This window comes from Candoia aspera, chromosome 13 (assembly GCF_035149785.1).
Source record: "Candoia aspera isolate rCanAsp1 chromosome 13, rCanAsp1.hap2, whole genome shotgun sequence".
In the NCBI taxonomy this organism is placed as follows: Eukaryota; Metazoa; Chordata; class Lepidosauria; order Squamata; family Boidae; genus Candoia; species Candoia aspera.
The window spans coordinates 10,347,011-10,367,266 of record NC_086165.1 but is presented as its reverse complement, the minus strand read 5'-3'; the positions used below and the strand labels follow the sequence as shown (position 1 = coordinate 10,367,266).

At 42.8% G+C, this 20,256-nt stretch overlaps 1 protein-coding gene across 2 annotated transcripts in view; it reads right to left on the bottom strand.

The window, feature by feature from the left end:
* TRPM7 (transient receptor potential cation channel subfamily M member 7) overlaps positions 1 to 1,960 on the bottom strand; it is a 66,251-nt gene extending 64,291 nt beyond the window's left edge. For both annotated transcript variants that reach the window (XM_063314395.1, XM_063314396.1), the window contains exon 1: positions 1,828 to 1,960. In XM_063314395.1, coding sequence (XP_063170465.1) covers positions 1,828 to 1,830 — 3 coding nt within the window. In that variant the 5' untranslated portion in view covers positions 1,831 to 1,960. The remainder of the gene's footprint in view (positions 1 to 1,827) is intronic.
* Between the last annotated feature and the right edge of the window lie 18,296 nt (positions 1,961 to 20,256).

Sequence of the window (20,256 nt, the reverse complement as noted above, 5' to 3'; positions counted from 1 at the left end):
TTTAGGGGTTGGCAGTCATAACAATAGTGGAAGAATACTTATGGCAAACAGATTCTATCAGCCACATCCCACTAACAGCCAGGTAAACCATACCTCTGAGCTCCCTTAAATAGGAAGTTGAAAAGGGGACACTTTTGAAAGCACTGTCAGCTAGAAAATGACCTTAGGTTGAACACATTAGAAAGTGCAAGTCAGTTAATTGGGCCTATAATCAACCAGCCTAATCTGCTTCTTCAATGCTCACCTCAGGTGAGAACCTAAGGGCATGGATCAGGCTACCTGTCACCTGACAAGACCCATGTTTTTGAATACGCTACTCCACAGGTGGTCAAGGAAAATTTGGAAGGAGAAAATCCATTTAGCACCTTTTCTTGGATGTAGCCTGTGATTCTTCCCTGCCCCCTGCCCCAAGGGAGAACAGTCCTTGAGGGAAAATCATTAAGCTTTCATTTATGGGGATTACAAGAATGACTATCCGCACTTTTTCTAATTTCTTAAGCACTGTAAATTATCACCTGTATGCAAAAAAATAAGTGAGAGAATTGTACCCATCTGGCAAAAAGTAAGAAGACTTCAGGCTTGTCATAATTTCTTTAAACCAACCCATGACCCAGTCAGATGGGGGGGGGAAATTAAAAATAGAAGCTGGATTAACATTTCACACCAAACAGCAATGTGATTTGTTCCATTTGATCTTAGAATATTGTGTGAACCCAGCCTACTGTGACGTACTCCACAAATGATGGGATAAGCAAACCTTGGTGAGCATAATATGTGAACCCAACCAATGCTCTAACACATGCTGAGACTCAGCTCTGTCTTGCAACATAAAAGGTTTCTGCTGGGCATCCAAAGCTTCCTTTGTTTCCACTGAGAGTCAGAAAACCATACAGAAATCTCTTTCAACGGGTCAAACTTCTGCCAATCCTACCCTACAGAAACAGAAGGACTTTCCCAGGTTTGTTTATCTTAAAAGGCATTCCTTGTGGTCCTTATCATAAAATAAAACTTAGTGTAGCCCAGGGCTCAGGTGACACAAGGACCAGGAGAGATCAAGAAAGATGTGTGTTATATGGGGAATGTTCTGTTTAAAAAAATAAGGGGCTTCTGAATTGTTGACATAAGAAAAACCTGGATAGATTAGACCAAATGGCTGCCTAATCTAACATGACAGACAAGAAGTTGCCTCTGAAGAGTTCCCCATGTTGCCCCCCACCGGAGTAGTAGGTGGCATCCACAACTATCCACTGGGTTCCCAGGACGCGCTGGCACACAGCGAACTAAACCATATTTTATGCAGGTAACCCGATTTTCAGGGTTGGCACAGCATGCAGAAGCACAACTTAAGCACGTGGGCAGTAAGAACGGAAGGGGCAGCCTTATGGCCTGGGAAAGGGGGCTGCTGACCTCTTTTCCCATGCTCCTCCTTAGCTACATCTTTAAGGTAAGGAGGAACATTAATAAATTTATTAATGTATTATGTATGAACATAATTTTTTTCATTATGGGAGCGTTAATAGACCCCGGGGCATCCCATTCCCCCAGCTATTCGACATAGCTGGTCAGCCATCGCCAACCTCTCCCCTTCTGAAGCTGCCGGACTATAGTTCCCTCTGGCCCAATCTGCGGGAGGGGCAGTCCAAGGGGGAGGGCAAGTTGGGCAACCGCGGTGGCAGCGCCAGCCCAAAGCTGCGTGCGCGCGACGCCCTGTTCCCACGCTCCCCTGAACCCGCGTCTCCTCAATTCGGCCCAACCCGAGGCGGCGGCCACCCCACCCCACCCCGGTTGCTGCTGCGGCTCAGGGCCGGGCCTCAGGCCGGGCCTCACCATCCTCCTCAGGGGCGGCGGGCGGCGGCGGCGGGGGTCTCTGGGCGCCGGCGGCTCTGGCTCTGCTCACGCCGGGCGGCTCCCGCTCGTGGTTCGGCTTCGGCGGTGGCGGGGCCTGTCTCCATCTATCGGCGCTGAGCCGGGCAGCTGCGCGAGGCCGAGGCGGCCGGGCGAGACGGCCGGGGGCGCGGGCGGCGTCTCCTCGCCAGAAGGCCGCCGCCGCGGCGGAAAGCTGCGGAGGGGGCGGCCGCCGAGGCAGCGGGCACGGCTCGCGGCAGGCTCCGGCTGGGGCTCCAGAGCGGCGGCGGCGGCGGCGAGGGCAGGAGCGGCCTGGTGGCTCCTTCTCATAATTGTGCGACTGGGCCGGCAGCAGCGCAGCGGCCTGGCGCGTCAGCTCGCGCCGCCCTGCTCGCGCTCGCCCGCCCGCCCCGCGCCCGTTCGTCCGCCCTCCCGCCCTCTCTCCCCTCCCGCCGGCCCGGAGAGAAGCCCCGGCGCCCTCGCTTCAATCTGCCCCTCGCCCGCGGAGCCCCAGGCCCGGACTGAGCGGCCGAGGTGTGTCTGTACGTCTGTGTGTGGTGGAGGGGGAGTGCGTTGCGTTATACACACGGAGGGTCAACCAACAGGCGGGTGTGTCAGGGACGCACACGTGTCTGCCCCCAGACACGCGCACGCAGACCACCTCCCCGCGTCGGTGCAGCTTACGCACGCGTTTCTTCACTCCCACCCACACACCCACCTCCTTCATCTCACACGCACACTCCGGGATGTCTCGTTCTCACCCTCCCGTTTTCCCCCATCCTCCGCCCACACTGTGTCAGGCAGACAGAGGATGGATCCGCAACTACAAGTCAGGTGCACAGAGGTCACACGCGCATAGGCACGCACACCCATGTACAGCAAGCCCATAGAGATAGCACACCGTATTTATTCACACACCCGTCACACCTCCCTCTCAGACACACACGTGCAGAATATATATAAATATATATGCACATTTATTGATCCATGCTCATATCTCTCACATGCCTATACACCCACATATATATCTCACCTACTATAGATGTATCTCGTAGAGTAAACACATTTTGTTGTTTATTCATTCAGTTGCTTCCGACTGCGTGACTTCATGGACCAGCCCACGCCAGAGCTTCCTGTCGGTCATCAACACCCCCAGCTCCCCCAGGGACGAGTCCGTTACCTCTAGAATATCATCCATCCACCTTGCCCTTGGTCGGCCCCTCCTCCTTTTGCCCTCCACTCTCCCTAGCATCAGCATCTTCTCCAGGGTGTCCTGCCTTCTCATTATGTGGCCAAAGTATTTCAGTTTTGCCTTTAATATCATTCCCTCAAGTGAGCAGTCTGGCTTTATTTCCTGGAGGATGGACTGGTTTGATCTTCTTGCAGTCCAAGGCACTCTCAGAAGTTTCCTTCAACACCACAGTTCCAAAGCATCTATCTTCCTTCGCTCAGCCTTCCTTATGGTCCAGCTCTCGCAGCCATATGTTCCTACGGGGAACACCATTGCTTTAACTATGCGGACCTTTGTTGTCAGTGTGATGTCTCTGCTCTTAACTATTTTATCGAGATTGGTCATTGCTCTTCTCCCAAGGATTAAGCGTCTTCTGATTTCCTGACTGCAGTCAGCATCTGCAGTAATCTTTGCACCTAGAAATACAGTCTTTCACTGCTTCTACATTTTCTCCCTCTATTTGCCAGTTATCAATCAAGCTGGTTGCCATAATCTTGGTTTTTTTGAGGTTTAGCTGCAAACCAGCTTTTGCACTTTCTTCTTTCACCTTCATCATAAGGCTCCTCAGTTCCTCTTCGCTTTCAGCCATCAAAGTGGTATCATCTGCATATCTGAGATTGTTAATGTTTCCTCCAGCGATTTTAACTTCAGCCTTGGATTCCTCAAGCCCAGCATGTCGCATGATGTGTTCTGCGTACAAGTTGAATAGGTAGGGTGAGAGTATACAGCCCTGCCGTACTCCTTTCCCAATCTTAAACCAGTCTGTTGTTCCGTGGTCTGTTCTTACTGTTGCTACTTGGTCGTTATACAGATTCTTCAGGAGGCATACAAGATGACTTGGTATCCTCATACCGCTAAGAACTTGCCACAATTTGTTATGGTCCACACAGTCAAAGGCTTTAGAATAGTCAATAAAACAGAAATAGATGTTTTTCTGAAACTCCCTGGCCTTTTCCATTATCCATCGGATAGAGTACACACATACACCCACACAAATAGATGTGAAGAATTCTTTGGGATTGGGGCAAGTTGTCAATACTGTAAAGTTAAGTAAATATAAATGTATTTATGCATATGTTTGTCACACGCATTTATGGAGATGCATATACAGATACATAACATAAATATGCATCTCATATATAACTGTATATCTCTCTGACTCACATGTGTGTTTATAAAGATAGACCCATAATTGTCATCTTTAGTGGATTTTGATTCTTTCCACTTTCAAAATATGGAGGCCAAATATAAACATAGATTAGTTACAAAATATCAGACCTTTCCCCCAGTCCTAATAATTTTGAAGTGTTTTAAGGTTTCCTTTAAAAGAACCTTTAAAAGAAGGTTTTCTTTTAAAACACGTTTTGTTTTAAAACACAAAAGAAGTGGAAAAGCAATTTATAAATACATTCAGATAAAAACAAATAAGGAAAAATGTAGCAACCGTTCTCTAACTTCTGTTCTACCTGATCTACATGCCAAATTCACTTCCTGTCCTCTTCCATACATTTTCTTATACTGAACAGGTTACCATTTATTAAAACTAAAGTTGCTGGAGGGAATAGATTCTATCACTTCACAGATTCCCTCGTTTATGAATTTGTATTTGGCATTACTTAACACTTGCCTTATAATCAAGATTATTTAGACAATATACCTTTGGGCGTTATTGGAACAGAGCTGTCTTGTCAAGCTATTTCGTCCATTTAAGATAATTTTGCTTACTTTTGGTAAATGCTTTCCTGCATTCTTACATATCAGCTGCATAATCGTGAGCACCTTAATTATGAAACTCTCTTCCAGGGGAAGTATACACTGCTGTTTTTAAATGATTTCAATACATGTTAATCTGAGCATTTCCAAGAACAATATTATTCCAGTTCAAAATGCTATTATACAGATGTCTGTCTCTGTGCTCATTTTTTTTTAAAGTGAAACATCCTCACTGTTCCTATTGTTACTGTTTCGTATTTTGGATACCATTCTGGGAGAGGAGGAAGCCTAATATATAACTCTTATAAAATAACATTATTTTAAAATAACATTGCAATGTTCAGGTAGAACATTAATGCTACAAATTTCAAGATGCTGTCCATTGCATAAAAATGGAACTGGATGAGAACAGAAAAGTCTTCAACTTCATATTTGATTTGCAAGTACTCAAGACTCACATCTCTAGGTAAAATATGTGTGGATGAATTATTTCCCAGTTAAATTACAGTATTTGGCTTTTGAATCCAAGAACTGGTTTATATGAAACAGAGAACTGAGAGCTAAAACAAATTTTCATCATTTGCAGATAGCCTGGCCACTAGCTGTGGATGATAATAACGTCGATCAATATATCTGATGGACTTTGAGTTGAGAAAAGCAGATCTGTAATATTACTTTTTCCCCTCTTTTTGAAGAGATCAGGTTTCAGCTACAATGCCCATGGGCAGAAATTAACTTTAAATACTATAAAAACCACAAATGGAGTCCTTAGGGCATGAAATCACTTGCATCAATATTTAGTAACTTGCTCTGGCCCAGCATGAGTTGAAATAAATGTTTTTTAAAATGCTATAAACGGACATTTTTTAATGGGCCTAGCGATTTGATGATAATGTCAGAAACTTGTTTAACTGGAATTCTTTCTCTTTTTTTCCCCCCTTCATTCAAATGTATTGGAACAAGAACTAAATGGCACACATCTGTATTTACTCTCTAGAATGCACAGGGTCGCCCAAAAATACGTTACTAGTAAAAACTTTAGTCATGTTCAGATTGTCTCTTCTCATCAAGTATACCACTGAATACAAGTAACCTCATCAGCTGAGCATTTTGCTAACTGTTGCTCATGATGAGTTCTTGTATTTCAGACTTGACAGTGCAATCGTATACATGTGTCTTTTCACTGATTATTGTAGACTTATCCAGCAAGAGAGAAAAATCAGCATTCTCAGGAACATTCCCTTGTTGAAGATGGCTACAACACTCTGAGCTATAGCTAACCCAATTACCTTTCCTGCAAAGAAACTCCAGTCTGGGATCTTGCATCATCAACTTATTTCAGGAAGTGGGGCTTTTCCAGTCACATTACAATATAACTGGCAGCAACTAACAATTAATCAGCAGCTCTTTGTGAACCTTACAAAATGCTGGAATTTTTTAAAATAAAAATATCCATATTTAAACTCTTCAGCAAATGTGATTGACTGCATCTTGGTAGTGCATGCTGCAAATTGCGGAACACCGTTGGTTTCAAGTTTATTTCTACTAGATAACAGGTGCTCCAATATTCAGCTAACCATATTTGAAATAAGTGACCCCAAAGTGCCTAACCCTAATATTAATTCACCAAATCTGTTGCCTTTTTTGTGTATGTTAGATTCTAGGAACTTCTATGAATTTCCTACTCTCAAAAATTAATTCATCAGAACATTTCAGATCTTTCCTTAAACCCTACCTATAAATATTTATTTATTTATCAAATTTATATAGCCACCCGTCTCACAAACAAGTGACTCAGGGTGGCATACAACAAGGCTAAAAACAATTAATAAATACCAAACCATTATTATTAGTATTAGTATTAAAAACATTTAAATTGTAAAAAACAAGCTAAAAGAGAAGAAATATTAGGCAAATGATGTTAATAATAGGGTAGCCACCTCAATAATTCACTGGTTCCCTGGGGTCCCCAGGCCTGATGGCATAACCAGGTTTTGAGGGGCCTGTGGAAGGTCAGAAGTGATGAAGCCAACCTCACTTCAGGGGGAGGATATTCCATAACGCGGGTGCCACATCAGAAAAGGTCTGCTGCCTAGGATCTGCCAAATGTAGCTCCCAAGCTGAAGGGACCCACAGCATCCCATCTGCTGGATCTGGTGGGACAGGCAGATGTAATCAAGGAGGGGTACTCCCTCAAATAACCCAGTCCCATGCACCTTGAATTGGACCCGGAAACAGACTGGTAACCAGTGCGGAGCAGAGGTAACATGTTCTACTAGAAGCACACACAACTTCCCACACTGTTGCATCTTGCACCTGTTGAAGCTTCTGGATACTCTTCAAGGGCAGCCCTGTGTAGAGTGCATTACAGTAGTCCAGCCAGGAGGTGACTAGGGCATGAGTGTCCATGAGTAGAGCCTCTCTATCTAGGAATGGGCACAATTGGTGCACAATACAAAGTTGTGCAAAAGGCCTCTTTCAGCAGGAGTCATGAGTCTAGGAGGATCCCCAGTTTGCATACAGGGTCTGTTTGGGGCAGTGCCTCCCCATCCAGCACCAAAGATGGCATAGTCCCAGAACTGGTGGGCCCCAAAACCCAAAACCACCCAGTCTTGCTGATGTGCGCTCACACATTGTGCTAAGCCATAATGTGGTTTGTTTCATTTTGGATTAGCCTGTTGGGTATAATCAGCCAACATGGTTCAAGCATATTTATCTCAACCAGTGAACCCAGTCAGTGAGTTATATAAAACAGAAATGGGTGGTAACTAGCGGCAGGTAAGGTTAAGAAACTGCTTTATCCCAAGTCAGAACACTGGTTTTTCTGACCCAGTGCTGTTGAGAATGACAACTAGCAGTTTCTCAAATCTTTAGAGGAATTTTACAAAACTGCTTGTAAATACTAGGAGCTGGAGCTGAATCTTCTGCATGCAAACCAGTTGATGTATTTCCCTGTTCTGAGTCATCTCTCAATGTCATGGGAAAAAAGACAAAAAACTTACAGCAAATTCAGGGCAAAATTATACAGCCTGGTGGACGTGATTAATATGTGACATGTGCGTATATAGTTTCTCCTCCTCCTGTTATTTGTTGGAGTGTTTTAGTTTGGTTTTTTTTAATCTTTCCAGATATTTTTGTTTTTTGTAATTTTTCTATTTCTGTCAGTAAAACTTGTTAAGATAAAATATTGAAATGAAAAATAAATAAATATGTTTTAAAAGCCCAGTGCAAGTGGATTGGAACGGGTAGGCAGGGCTAAAGTTGAGACATGGAAAGCAGCCTGGAGGGGCTTTGGGTTCACCAGTCTGGAAATGGCAGAATATTATATTTTTAATATCCTCTTTCAATTATATTTTTAAATCCTCTTTCAACCTGACTTTGAGGTGTCCTAGTCTTACTGCAGAGTGGCAGTTTTCCTGTTTCAAGTATATGCCTTATGAACAATTTTCATGTTCACCAGGAGATCTCCCAAACCAGGCAGTGATACCAGGTAAAATGGACTTTCACCCAACCTACAGTGTCTGTGCCTCTGGAAAAAGAAACAAAATGCATCATTATGCCCCCGGACTAAATTCTGTTGTGCCAACTCTGATGATTAATGTTTCCAACCCAGCAGATGTTCTGGAGGAGTAATTAGATACATAGTGTGAGTTCAGGAACATAAATTTAAAAGCTGAGAGGGAGACTCACATGAACAATGTGGCAAAAGCACCTTGCTGGAATTTTCCCACCCAAACAGCCATCAAGTGTGCTATAACTGATCTGCTGATTAGAGGGAATTAAGTTCTCACACAGCATCAGCACTAAAATAGTGATGATGTCTTCCCCACCCTATCCCGGTGGTAGGTTGTACTAATAAATAACAGCATTGTTGTGACTAATCCCAATGATGCGGACAATGATCACACCTGTTTTAAGACTTATGGAGTGATACAATCCAGTTGATTTAGACTTTTCTTCTTTTTTCTTTGTTTTGCTGGGTTAAGAACAACTTAAATGAAAGAAGAACTAAAAGTACCCGTAGTGGGGTCTATCTGGAATCCATTTGGAAACAATTTTCGTAAACCAGCATTGCATGTTTTATAGTACAAATGATCAAATGTGCTCATGAAAATAGCAGGAGTGCTCTGTTGATACCACCAATGCCACACAATCTGCCAGATTATGTCCTAACAGCCAGGAACCACGCTGAGACAAGGAGTAGGTCTCTAGTGTTTTATTACTGCTACATAACAGAGAATCCTAACAAACTGAAGAAGCGTGGGAAAACCCAGACATATAAACCCCAAAGACTAAGGCAGGCCCGATCTGTGTCTCTTTGGCCACCTAATTCCTCAGTACTACGCATGCGCTTTACAGCCTGGATGGGAGCCCCCTGCTCGCCATCCTCACTCATGACAGATTAAGCCAAGGTATTATTTTTTCATACAGTATATACTCACAGATAAGCCAAGAATTTTAGGTGCCAAAATGCACCCAAAAAATCAGGTTTGGCTTATCTGCGGATGGGCTTATCTGCGAATATATATGGTGATATAATTTGCGGATAGGCCGACCCTCGAATTTTTAACCAAAATACCATAAAGATGCAGGTTGGCTTATCCGTGAGTGGCACATTTTTCATGATAGTTTGGTTGAAAATTCAAGGGTTGACTTATTTGTGGATGGACTTATACCTATTGTGGAATAAAAGCTGTTGTGTAAGTTCAAGCCCACCTTCTTTAAAAACCTCAGCAGGAATCCCATCAGGTCCACTAGCTTTGCTATTTTTCATTTGGTTAGTGGCTTTTCTAACTTCCTCCAAATTAGGGGGTACTGCAAGCTCGTCTCTTATTTGTTTTTGCAGGATTTGCAAGAAGAATGAAGCGTAGAGTGTTTGAGGATCGGGACATTCACAGGGAGACCAAAATGCTTGTTTACAAAGCCATTGTACTACCAACCCTATTGTACGCCTATGAAACTTGGACTTTCTACAAACGCCACCTTCAATTTCTTGAAAGATTCCATCAACGCTACCTCCGTAAAATGCTGCAAATTACTTGGGAAGATGGGACGCGGTGGCGCTGCGGGTTAAACCACTGAGCTGTCGATCGGAAGGTCGGCGGTTCGAAACCGCGCGGCGGGGTGAGCTCCCGTTGTTAATCCCAGCTCCTGCACACCAAGCAGTTCGAAAACATGCAAATGTGAGTAGATTAATTGGTACCGCTTCGGCGGGAAGGTAACGGCGTTCCGTGAGTCATGCTGGCCACATGACTCGGAAGTGTCCTATGGACAACGCCGGCTCCAAGGCTTAGAAACGGAGATGAGCACCGCCCCCTAGAGTCGGACTCGACTGGACTTTACGTCAAGGGAAACCTTTACCTTTTACTTGGGAAGATAGGCGGACCTACGTTAGCGTATTGGAAGAAGCGAAGACACCTACATTGAGACAATGATCATCCAACATCAATTTCGCTGGACCGGCCATGTTGTTCGAACGCCTGATTGTCGTCTTCCAAAGCAGCTACTTTACTCCCAATTTAAGAACAGAAAACGGAATATTGGTGGACAGCAAAAGAGATTCAAAGACATTCTCAAAGCTAATTTTAAAAAGTTTAATATCAGCACTGAGAATTGGGAAGTCCTAACTCATGAGCATTTAAATTGGAGATCAGCCCTTATTAAAGATGCTACAGACTTTGAAGAAGCACGAGTACAGGGCGAAAGGGAGAAGCGAGCTAAGAGGCAGGCATGTCAAGCAAATCCTCATTGTGACCGTCTTCCACCTGGAAATTTATGCCCTCATTGTGGGAGGTTGCGTGGATCCAGAATTGGCCTTTACAGCCACTTACGGATCCACTGCTAAGATTTTAATCCTGGAAGACAATCTTACTCGGCTACGAGTGATCACCAATGATACAATTGTGGAATAGGTTGTCTCATGAAATGGTATGTTTCTTTTCATGTGAGGTCTTCAAATAGAAGCTGGATAGCATCTGTCCTAGTGCTTTTGCAGATCCTCCATGAGGCATGGATTGGATTAATAACCTGGGCGGTTACAACAGCACAGTGCTGCTTTTGACATTGGCAGCCCCCTTGATCCCCCCGATGGGCACCTCTTCTAGTGCAATGTGCAACCTCCAGGATATGTTGGTTATGCTTCAGGTGGCACACTCACTTTGCCATCCACTTTGTCTGTGAGCTCTAGAAGAGGCTTTTAAATCCTTTGATGTACTTATTTATTATTTATTTAAACAAACCAGACTGGACGCTGGGCAGAAATTGCTCAGCTTCACTGGGCCCATCAATGGCCTCTTGAAAAGAAGGCAAATAACTGCCTCTTTCAGTGCAGGTTGCAGCACCCCTTCCCACAAAGAAGCATTAACCACTGCATAGACCCTGGGAGACCCTGACCAACTAGGAGGGGCATGGTTCCAAATCACAGATGGCCGAACTAACAGCTCTAAGGGCCCTGTCTATTTCATCAGGACTAACAGGTTCAAACTCTTCCCATATAACCTGGCAAGAACATGCTTCAGGCATCCCTGCAGGACCTGTACTTGGCTTCTATAATAATATGTAAATATTCTATTGTAGATTCTGTAGTAAATAGCTGAGAACGTTGACAGGTGAGACAATGAAACAGATGAAAAGTATTGCCTGAAGACACAAAGATTGAAACCACGTTACGAAGACAGTTAGTTTTGCTTTTTTAAAATCTTTCTTCCTCTATTCTTCATATAATCAGCAAGAAATGTCAATGTGACCTCCTTAGGATATAAGGCTAAGCCTAACATTTTACTTGTTCTCTTAACTGTTATAATTACTATCAACTTTGCCTATCACTTTTGTAAATACAGTTATCATAAAATGCCACTTTTGTCTGTCTCTCCAGGGTAACAGTTCTAATGCTAAACCATCTTCCACCTCTGCTCAATAAACTTGTGGTTATAATATGAACCGAGTCAAACTGTCTTTTGGACACTGTCATCTGCCAATCATTTTGTTTGCTTTTTGAGTTTTATTATTGATTTCTATGCAACTTGGTCCTTAAGCTTGTGAATTAGCAATCCTATCCACATGGCACTTGGGAACTTTTAATGGTGTTGATTTCCATGCAAAACACATTGGATTTGGTTGCTGTTTTAACAATAGTACACAAATAAAGGTTAGGCATCTGCGAAAAATCATGTCTGTGTTTAAATATAATACTAATGTTGGTTTTAGAATTATTGCATAGCTTGGGATGGCCAACATTCCAGTAACTAAGGCTACCCTTAATGGTGCATCATCTTCAATAAATGAGAAGATGAGGCAAAGGGGTGAGGCCATTCATCTGTGTGATTATTGCCAAAAATTTCTGTTTTCCTCTTTGAGGGAGAGGGGAAGGCGAGATAAATGGTGGCTTTTGGTTTTTGTTGCAACTATGTCGGATCTAGTTTAGGCTTATACTACAGATTCTTGTGTTTCCCTCTTCAATATTTTAAAGACCCTACTTTAAAGCTTAAATGTTTTAAGAACTGAGTAAGTGAAAGAGAATTACCTTTGCATATCTCTGCCTGGATCCCAAAATCTTCTTCAGAAGCCCTTGTCTGACTGATTCCACCCCCAGAGATATGGGTGGCTACCCAGAAGATCTTGTCAGACACGGAATGCACTGTCCAGGTGAGTTCCTTGAGTGCCCTTGTTATTATATGTGCAGGGGGAAGGAGAATGTTTTTTTATAGTCTCAGTGTTTGTTTTCTCCACTGGTGGTTTTATTCTTATTTTAAAGTTTGTTAGTAGGTTCCTGTTGTAATTTTGTATTTTATGGTTTAAAGAAAATCTGTGAACATTTCCTAAAGAACATTATGTGAGCAGGCTGTATAAAATGCTATCAACAGTTATAGTATGTGAACAATGCGCCCAAGAATAGGCAAATAAATGGCTGCATCTTTCTATCACACAATCAAAAGGGAGAGAGGCACTGCCAAAGCTCTTAAAGTAGTCTGCAATGAAAATAAGATTCTTAAAAGCATTTAAACAACAGTGATTCAGAATTGGTAAAAAAAAGAATGCAAATTTGTTTAAAATATCCTTTGTTATATATACATTGATACCAGCTTGGACATAATTGATACAGAAAAGCAATATATCTTAACTTACTGGGGAAAATGAAGTAGGTAATCTTGTGTTACTCCACTTCAGATTTATCTCCTTGGGGAAAATATTGAGGGTTATTGGGTGACCATTTCAAAAAATAGAAGGGAAATAACATAGACTTTCAGATTCCTGTAAGTTCTCCCAGGATGTCCTCTTGCCCCATCTCTGCCATGCTTGGAGGGGTGGGGGAGATTTCTCCCTTTTTAATATCAGAATTTTCAACATCAATAAAATAGACTTAATAGATGTTGGCAGGTGATAGTAGAAGAGTTTTTGAACATCAGCATTCCCCTTCCAAGGTTGGAATTCACTTACCAACTTTGGACTAGAAAAAACAACCTATAAACCAGAGCCATAGAGTTGCAGAATAAGCACTTTTATTTATATTTTTTAAAAATGCACTGCAGAAGAATCTAGGGCAAGGATGTCTGTGGGAGTAGCAAAGAGGTCCCTCATCAGGAAAAGTCAATAGAGAAAGGATTCTTTGAAGCAGAGAATTTGAAAGCAATATATATCAGAGCACAAAAGCTCAGGCAATCACAAATATTACTCTATTCCTGCAAAACTGATATGAAGGATTGGTTGGGTCTCAGCCAAACTGCCCTAAGGCTGAGCATCTCTTATCTTGTGGCTCAATATCTCACTAAACCAGCCTGAACTTGTTCTTGTAGCAATAAAAGTACTGCAGATGGCAAAGAGGCTTTCAAATAAATGTAAATGTGCTACAGGTACAAGGGGCAGTTGGCCAGAAACAAAGGGAGCTTCTTTTAAAATTGGGGAAAGGAGGCTTTATTTGTCTTCCCACTAATGTTAATTTTTGCATGTGGAAAGGAGGATCGGAAAGTGAATGCTAAGTCCTAGGAGGAGGGAGTGAAGGAATTGGGTATATTTAACCTTGGGAAGAGAAGAATGAGGGATGATAAGATAAAAATGTTCTAGTAGCTTGAAAATCAAGCCCCATTTCCATTTATCCCAGCCAGGGTACAAGATATTAAATTTATTCTGATTTATTTATTGGGTGTCTTCTAGGCAGTGGTGACTTCTGGCAACTGTCTGGACTAGTCCCTGCAGTTTTCTTGCCAAGATTTTCAGAAGGAGTTTGCTTTGCTTTCTTTCTAGGGTTGAGAAAGAGTGGCTGGCCCAGCTGGCTTCATGCCTAAGGCACAGACTAGAACTCACAGTTTCCCAGTTTCTAGCCTGTGCCTTCTTCAGCAAAGGATCATTACCTTGTCGTGGTGCTGGAGCTTGAGCACCTCAATGATGCCATGAGCTAAACCGTGAAGGGCCACCCAAGACGGGAAGGTCATGACAGAGAGGTCAGACTAAATGCGATCCCTGGGGAAGGTAATGGCAACCCACCTCAGTATTCTTGCCGTGAAAACTAAATGGATCAGTACAACCAGAGATATGTCGGTATACCATTGGAAGATGAGACCCCCAGGTCGGAAGATGGTCAAAATGCTACTGGGGAGGAACAGAGGATGAGCTCAACTAGCCCCAGACGTGATGACGCAGCTAGCTCAAAGCCGGAAGGACAGCTAGCGGCCGATGGTGCTGGTGGTGAACGGCAAATCCGATGTTCTAAGGATCAACACACCATCGGAACCTGGAATGTAAGATCTATGAGCCAGGGCAAATTGGATGTGGTTATTGGTGAGATGTCAAGATTAAAGATAGACATTCTGGGCATCAGTGAACTGAAATGGACTGGAATGGGCCACTTCACATCAAATGACCACCAGATCTACTACTGCGGACAAGAGGACCACAGAAGAAATGGAGTAGCCTTCATAATTAATAGTAAAGTGGCTAAAGCAGTGCTTGGATACAACCCAAAAAACGACAGAATGATCTCAATTCGAATTCAGGGCAAGCCATCTAACATCACAGTGATCCAAATATACGCCCCAACCACAAATGCTGAAGAAGCTGAAGTAGAGCAGTTCTATGAGGATCTGCAGCACCTACTGGACAACACGCCTAAAAGAGATGTTATTTTCATCACAGGAGACTGGAATGCTAAGGTGGGCAGTCAAATGACACCTGGAATCACAGGTAAGTATGGCCTGGGAGAACAAAACGAAGCAGGACACAGGCTGATAGAATTTTGCCAAGACAATTCACTCTGCATAACAAACACTCTCTTCCAACAACCTAAGAGACGGCTTTATACATGGACTTCACCAGATGGACAACACCGAAATCAGATTGATTACATCCTTTGCAGCCAAAGGTGGCGGACATCTGTACAGTCGGTAAAAACAAGGCCTGGAGCTGACTGTAGTTCAGATCACGAACTTCTTCTTGTACAATTTAGGATCAGACTAAAGAGATTAGGGAAGACCCACAGATCAGCTAGATATGAGCTCACTAATATTCCTAAGGAATATGCAGTGGAGGTGAAGAATAGATTTAAGGGACTGGACTTAGTAGATAGGGTCCCGGAAGAACTCTGGACAGAAGTTGGCAGCATTGTTCAGGAGGCGGCAACAAAATACATCCCAAAGAAAGAGAAAACCAAGAAGGCAAAATGGCTGTCTGCTGAGACACTAGAAGTAGCCCAAGAAAGAAGGAAAGCAAAAGGCAACAGTGATAGGGGGAGATATGCCCAATTAAATGCAAAATTCCAGAGGTTAGCCAGAAGAGATAAGGAATTATTTTTAAACAAGCAATGCGCGGAAGTGGAAGAAGACAATAGAATAGGAAGGACAAGAGACCTCTTCCAGAAAATTAGAAACATTGGAGGTAAATTCCAGGCAAAAATGGGTATGATCAAAAACAAAGATGGCAAGGACCTAACAGAAGAAGAAGAGATCAAGAAAAGGTGGCAAGAATATACAGAAGACCTGTATAGGAAGGATAACAATATCGGGGATAGCTTTGACGGTGTGGTCGGTGAGCTAGAGCCAGACATCCTGAAGAGTGAGGTTGAGTGGGCCTTAAGAAGCATTGCTAATAACAAGGCAACAGGAGACGACGGCATCCCAGCTGAACTGTTCAAAATCTTGCAAGATGATGCTGTCAAGGTAATGCATGCTATATGCCAGCAAATTTGGAAAACACAAGAATGGCCATCAGACTGGAAAAAATCAACTTATATCCCCATACCAAAAAAGGGAAACACTAAAGAATGTTCAAACTATCGAACAGTGGCACTCATTTCACATGCCAGTAAGGTAATGCTCAAGATCCTGCAAGGTAGACTTCAGCAGTTCATGGAGCGAGAATTGCCAGATGTACAAGCTGGGTTTAGAAAAGGCAGAGGAACTAGAGACCAAATTGCCAATATCCGCTGGATAATGGAAAAAGCCAGGGAGTTTCAGAAAAACATCTATTTCTGTTTTATTGACTATTCTAAAGCCTTTGACTGTGTGGACCATAACAAATTGTGGCAAGTTCTTAGTGGTATGGGGATACCAAGTCATCTTGTATGCCTCCTGAAGAATCTGTATAACGACCAAGTAGCAACAGTAAGAACAGACCACGGAACAACAGACTGGTTTAAGATTGGGAAAGGAGTACGGCAGGGCTGTATACTCTCACCCTACCTATTCAACTTGTATGCAGAACACATCATGCGACAAGCTGGCCTTGAGGAATCCAAGGCTGGAGTTAAAATCTCTGGAAGAAACATTAACAATCTCAGATATGCAGATGATACCACCTTGATGGCTGAAAGTGAAGAGGAACTGAGGAGCCTTATGATGAAGGTGAAAGAAGAAAGTGCAAAAGCTGGTTTGCAGCTAAACCTCAAAAAAACCAAGATTATGGCAACCAGCTTGATTGATAACTGGCAAATAGAGGGAGAAAATGTAGAAGCAGTGAAAGACTTTGTATTCCTAGGTGCAAAGATTACTGCAGATGCTGACTGCAGTCAGGAAATCAGAAGACGCTTAATCCTTGGAAGAAGAGCAATGACAAATCTCGATAAAATAGTTAAGAGCAGAGACATCACACTGACAACAAAGGCCCGCATAGTTAAAGCAATGGTGTTCCCTGTAGTAACATATGGCTGCGAGAGCTGGACCATAAGGAAGGCTGAGCGAAGGAAGATTGATGCTTTTGAACTGTGGTGTTGGAGGAAAATTCTGAGAGTGCCTTGGACTGCAAGAAGATCAAACCAGTCCATCCTCCAGGAAATAAAGCCAGACTGCTCACTTGAGGGAATGATATTAAAGGCAAAACTGAAATACTTTGGCCACATAATGAGAAGACAGGACACCCTGGAGAAGATGCTGATGGTAGGGAGAGTGGAAGGCAAAAGGAAGAGGGGCCGACCAAGGGCAAGATGGATGGATGATATTCTAGAGGTGACGGACTCGTCCCTGGGGGAGCTGGGGGTGTTGACCGACAGGAAGCTCTGGCGTGGGCTGGTCCATGAAGTCACGAAGAGTCGGAAGCGACTAAACGAATAAACAACAAAGCCTGTGCCTTACCAACGACACCAAACTGGCTATTGAGATATGAAATAGGGGTCTTAATTTTCAAGACGGCAGGTTCCTGTTTCATATTAGGAAAAACTTGGATACCTTCAGGCAGAAGCTGGATAGACTTTTGTCAGAGATGTCTTAGCTTGAGTGACCATATGAAGAACCTTCCGATTCAGGAGTGAACTCAACTGCTGCAAAAGATGGATCTACGTAAAGGTTTTCATGGCCATAGCTGCAGTTTCCTCTTTGAACAGAAACTGTGAATGCAGGAAAACCCTCAGGCTGCATACCAATCCTGCATGGGGAAGTGCAACTCTATCCAGGACTAAAGATGGAAAATGTGTGGGATCAAGGCAATCACTCTCAGCCAATCTGTCTTCCTAGGACCAGTGTGAAGTATGCTCCTTCCCATTCAGATCCTCACAGCTTCCAGACCTTGGAAAAAGACTTTGATAGCATCATTTGGAGGGCTTGGGGTCAAAGTGTACAACTGAGAATCATCAACCCACCAGACCAAGCCTCAGTCACATCAACAGCAGTTGCCCAGATGGAATTCAACTCTGAGCAAATCCAAGTGACTTTATCCATCAACTAACTGGCTTCAGGAGTTCCTCAGAAAACCAAGAAACTCAGAGCACCTGGGATCGATGCACAGCAAGAGGCCACATAGGAGCAATGCAATTACTCGATTTATTCCTGACAATCTTTGGTTTTGTGGTGCTTTGCTCTTTCTTTTTCTTTAAAATTGGCCTGCAGTCAACAGATCCTAAGTGCATATTTGTAAAATGATGTCTGACAGATGGAGACCAAATCAGTCCCTCTCTAGCACACATTACTTCTGTGTTCTTTGTTACTCCAGGATTAAAAACTGTTATACCTCAATCAGAACTGCAGATGGGCATGTGTGGTCCATAAAATATGCTACAGACCATTTTATTTTAAGTATCTGATATGTCCTCTTAAATAAATTGATCTCTCTCTTTCTGCCCTCCCCACTTGGGCACCTCAGAGGGAGAAACCATGTGTCCCACCACACACTTCTTTTCCTGAAGAATCAGTTGAAGAAGCCAGGCCAGGATGCCTGCTGGCTTTAGTGTTTTACAACAGACTCTTTGGGAAATTTAGCTGAATTCTTTAGCCATGGTAGTTGTGGCAAACAACCTTTCCACTGTATAACTTTCCTATTGATAGTCTGTTTCCTTTTTAAAGCTAAGAGGTATCTTTAAAGAAGAACTTCAAACACTACCCCGTGAAAAATGGAAGAATGATTCTAGTCCTTGTATTGCTTCTGTACAGCCCTTAAAACAATTTGCACTTGAAGCTAAGCTATAGGTAACTGGGGTGTGTGTGTATGTGTGTGATGACAAGAAAGGGCAAAAGCCATCACATGCATCCTGGTCATGACACCATTGCACAAATGACACAGTTTGTCATTCTGTTTGGAATAAATGGTATTAGAATGTAGATCACTTTTGTCCCTAGCACTATGAAAATGGTGTTTAGCAACGTCAGGTCTGGTACAAAGAAAACAGTTATGGAAAATAAATGGATTGATTGATTGATTGCTAATTGCTGCAAAAAGGAAGAATGTTTGAAGTCCCAGGAGACAAACTACAAAGTTTTTCAGGCAAATACTTCTATATCTGCTTCACTATGTGAAGCTCTTTCATAGGTCAAGACAGGAGGAGGTCTGTGAGTTACAGCATGAGCCAAAGAAAAATATTAGATGGTTTGTGTTAGCAAATGTGTGCACCATTTTGACTGTATGGCATTAGAAGTGCACTAGTGTGCACTCTAATATAGATCTAGATGTAGAACAGACCAGGTAGGATGGAGTTTAGTCTAATATATTTCAGCTTTAAAATGCCACTATAGTCATATACTGCTTGGTTGGTTGGCTGATTATTTATTATTGCTCATTTATATGGCTGCCCATCTTACTCAAGGTGACTCATGAACCCTAACCCAAGGTTTATTCATTTTCTCATGTTTCTGTATCAAAAGTTGAAGTCGGTCATGTTGCTTGTGTTTGCCCAACATGTTAAACCATAGTGTGGTCTCATTTTGGCTTAACGTATTATGGAAACCCAGCTAATTGTAGTTATCAATAGATTGGGGGTGAGCCTCTTTTTTGTGATGGGGGCCATGCTTAAAACAAATCATTCTCCAAGGGTCCCAGAATGCCTGGGGGTGACAACACTGGAGTGGACCATTAGAGGCCATTTGAGCAACCTTTTGAGCAGCTACCTTACTCAAGGCTTATTACCTGCCCTACAGGTAATTACAGACCTGGTCAATCATTAGGATCATCAAGAGAGGTTCCAGGAACAGCAAAGTGCTATCTGCTAGTTATTAATGGGTGATCCTTCTCTATGAACCTGACCTCTGAAGTGATCCACCCATCAAAATACAAGAAAGTATTCAATTACATGTTTTAGGCTCTGTTGAAGACCTGAACCTTTGCCCAGATATTCCTTATATGAATGATTTATGAATAGAGATTTTGCTTGTTTTTCTCCCCCCCTTTTGTTTTCATAAATAAGGTTCTATAATTTTGAATCAATTGCTTTTATTCTTACATTTTATATTGTGCACATGGCTGCAAGAGAAACAAGGAAGGGAGGGAGGAAAGTATCAAGCTACTTGGGATGTTTCATACAACATGGGGAAAAATGAACACTGAAAATTCAAGGCAGCTTCTGATGTAGAAGGTAAAATGGTATCATGGCCTAAAACCAAAATTACTAGTGTGTAAAAATCAAGCATTAAAAGGCAGAACTAAAATAAACAAAAAGTAAGAAATATGTAATGCATCCACCAGCATCTCCAAACATACGTTACTTTAAAAACTGAGAAGGAGTAAAGGTCTTTGAATAGTTTTCTAAGAAAAGCAAATGGAGACGGTTAACAGACATA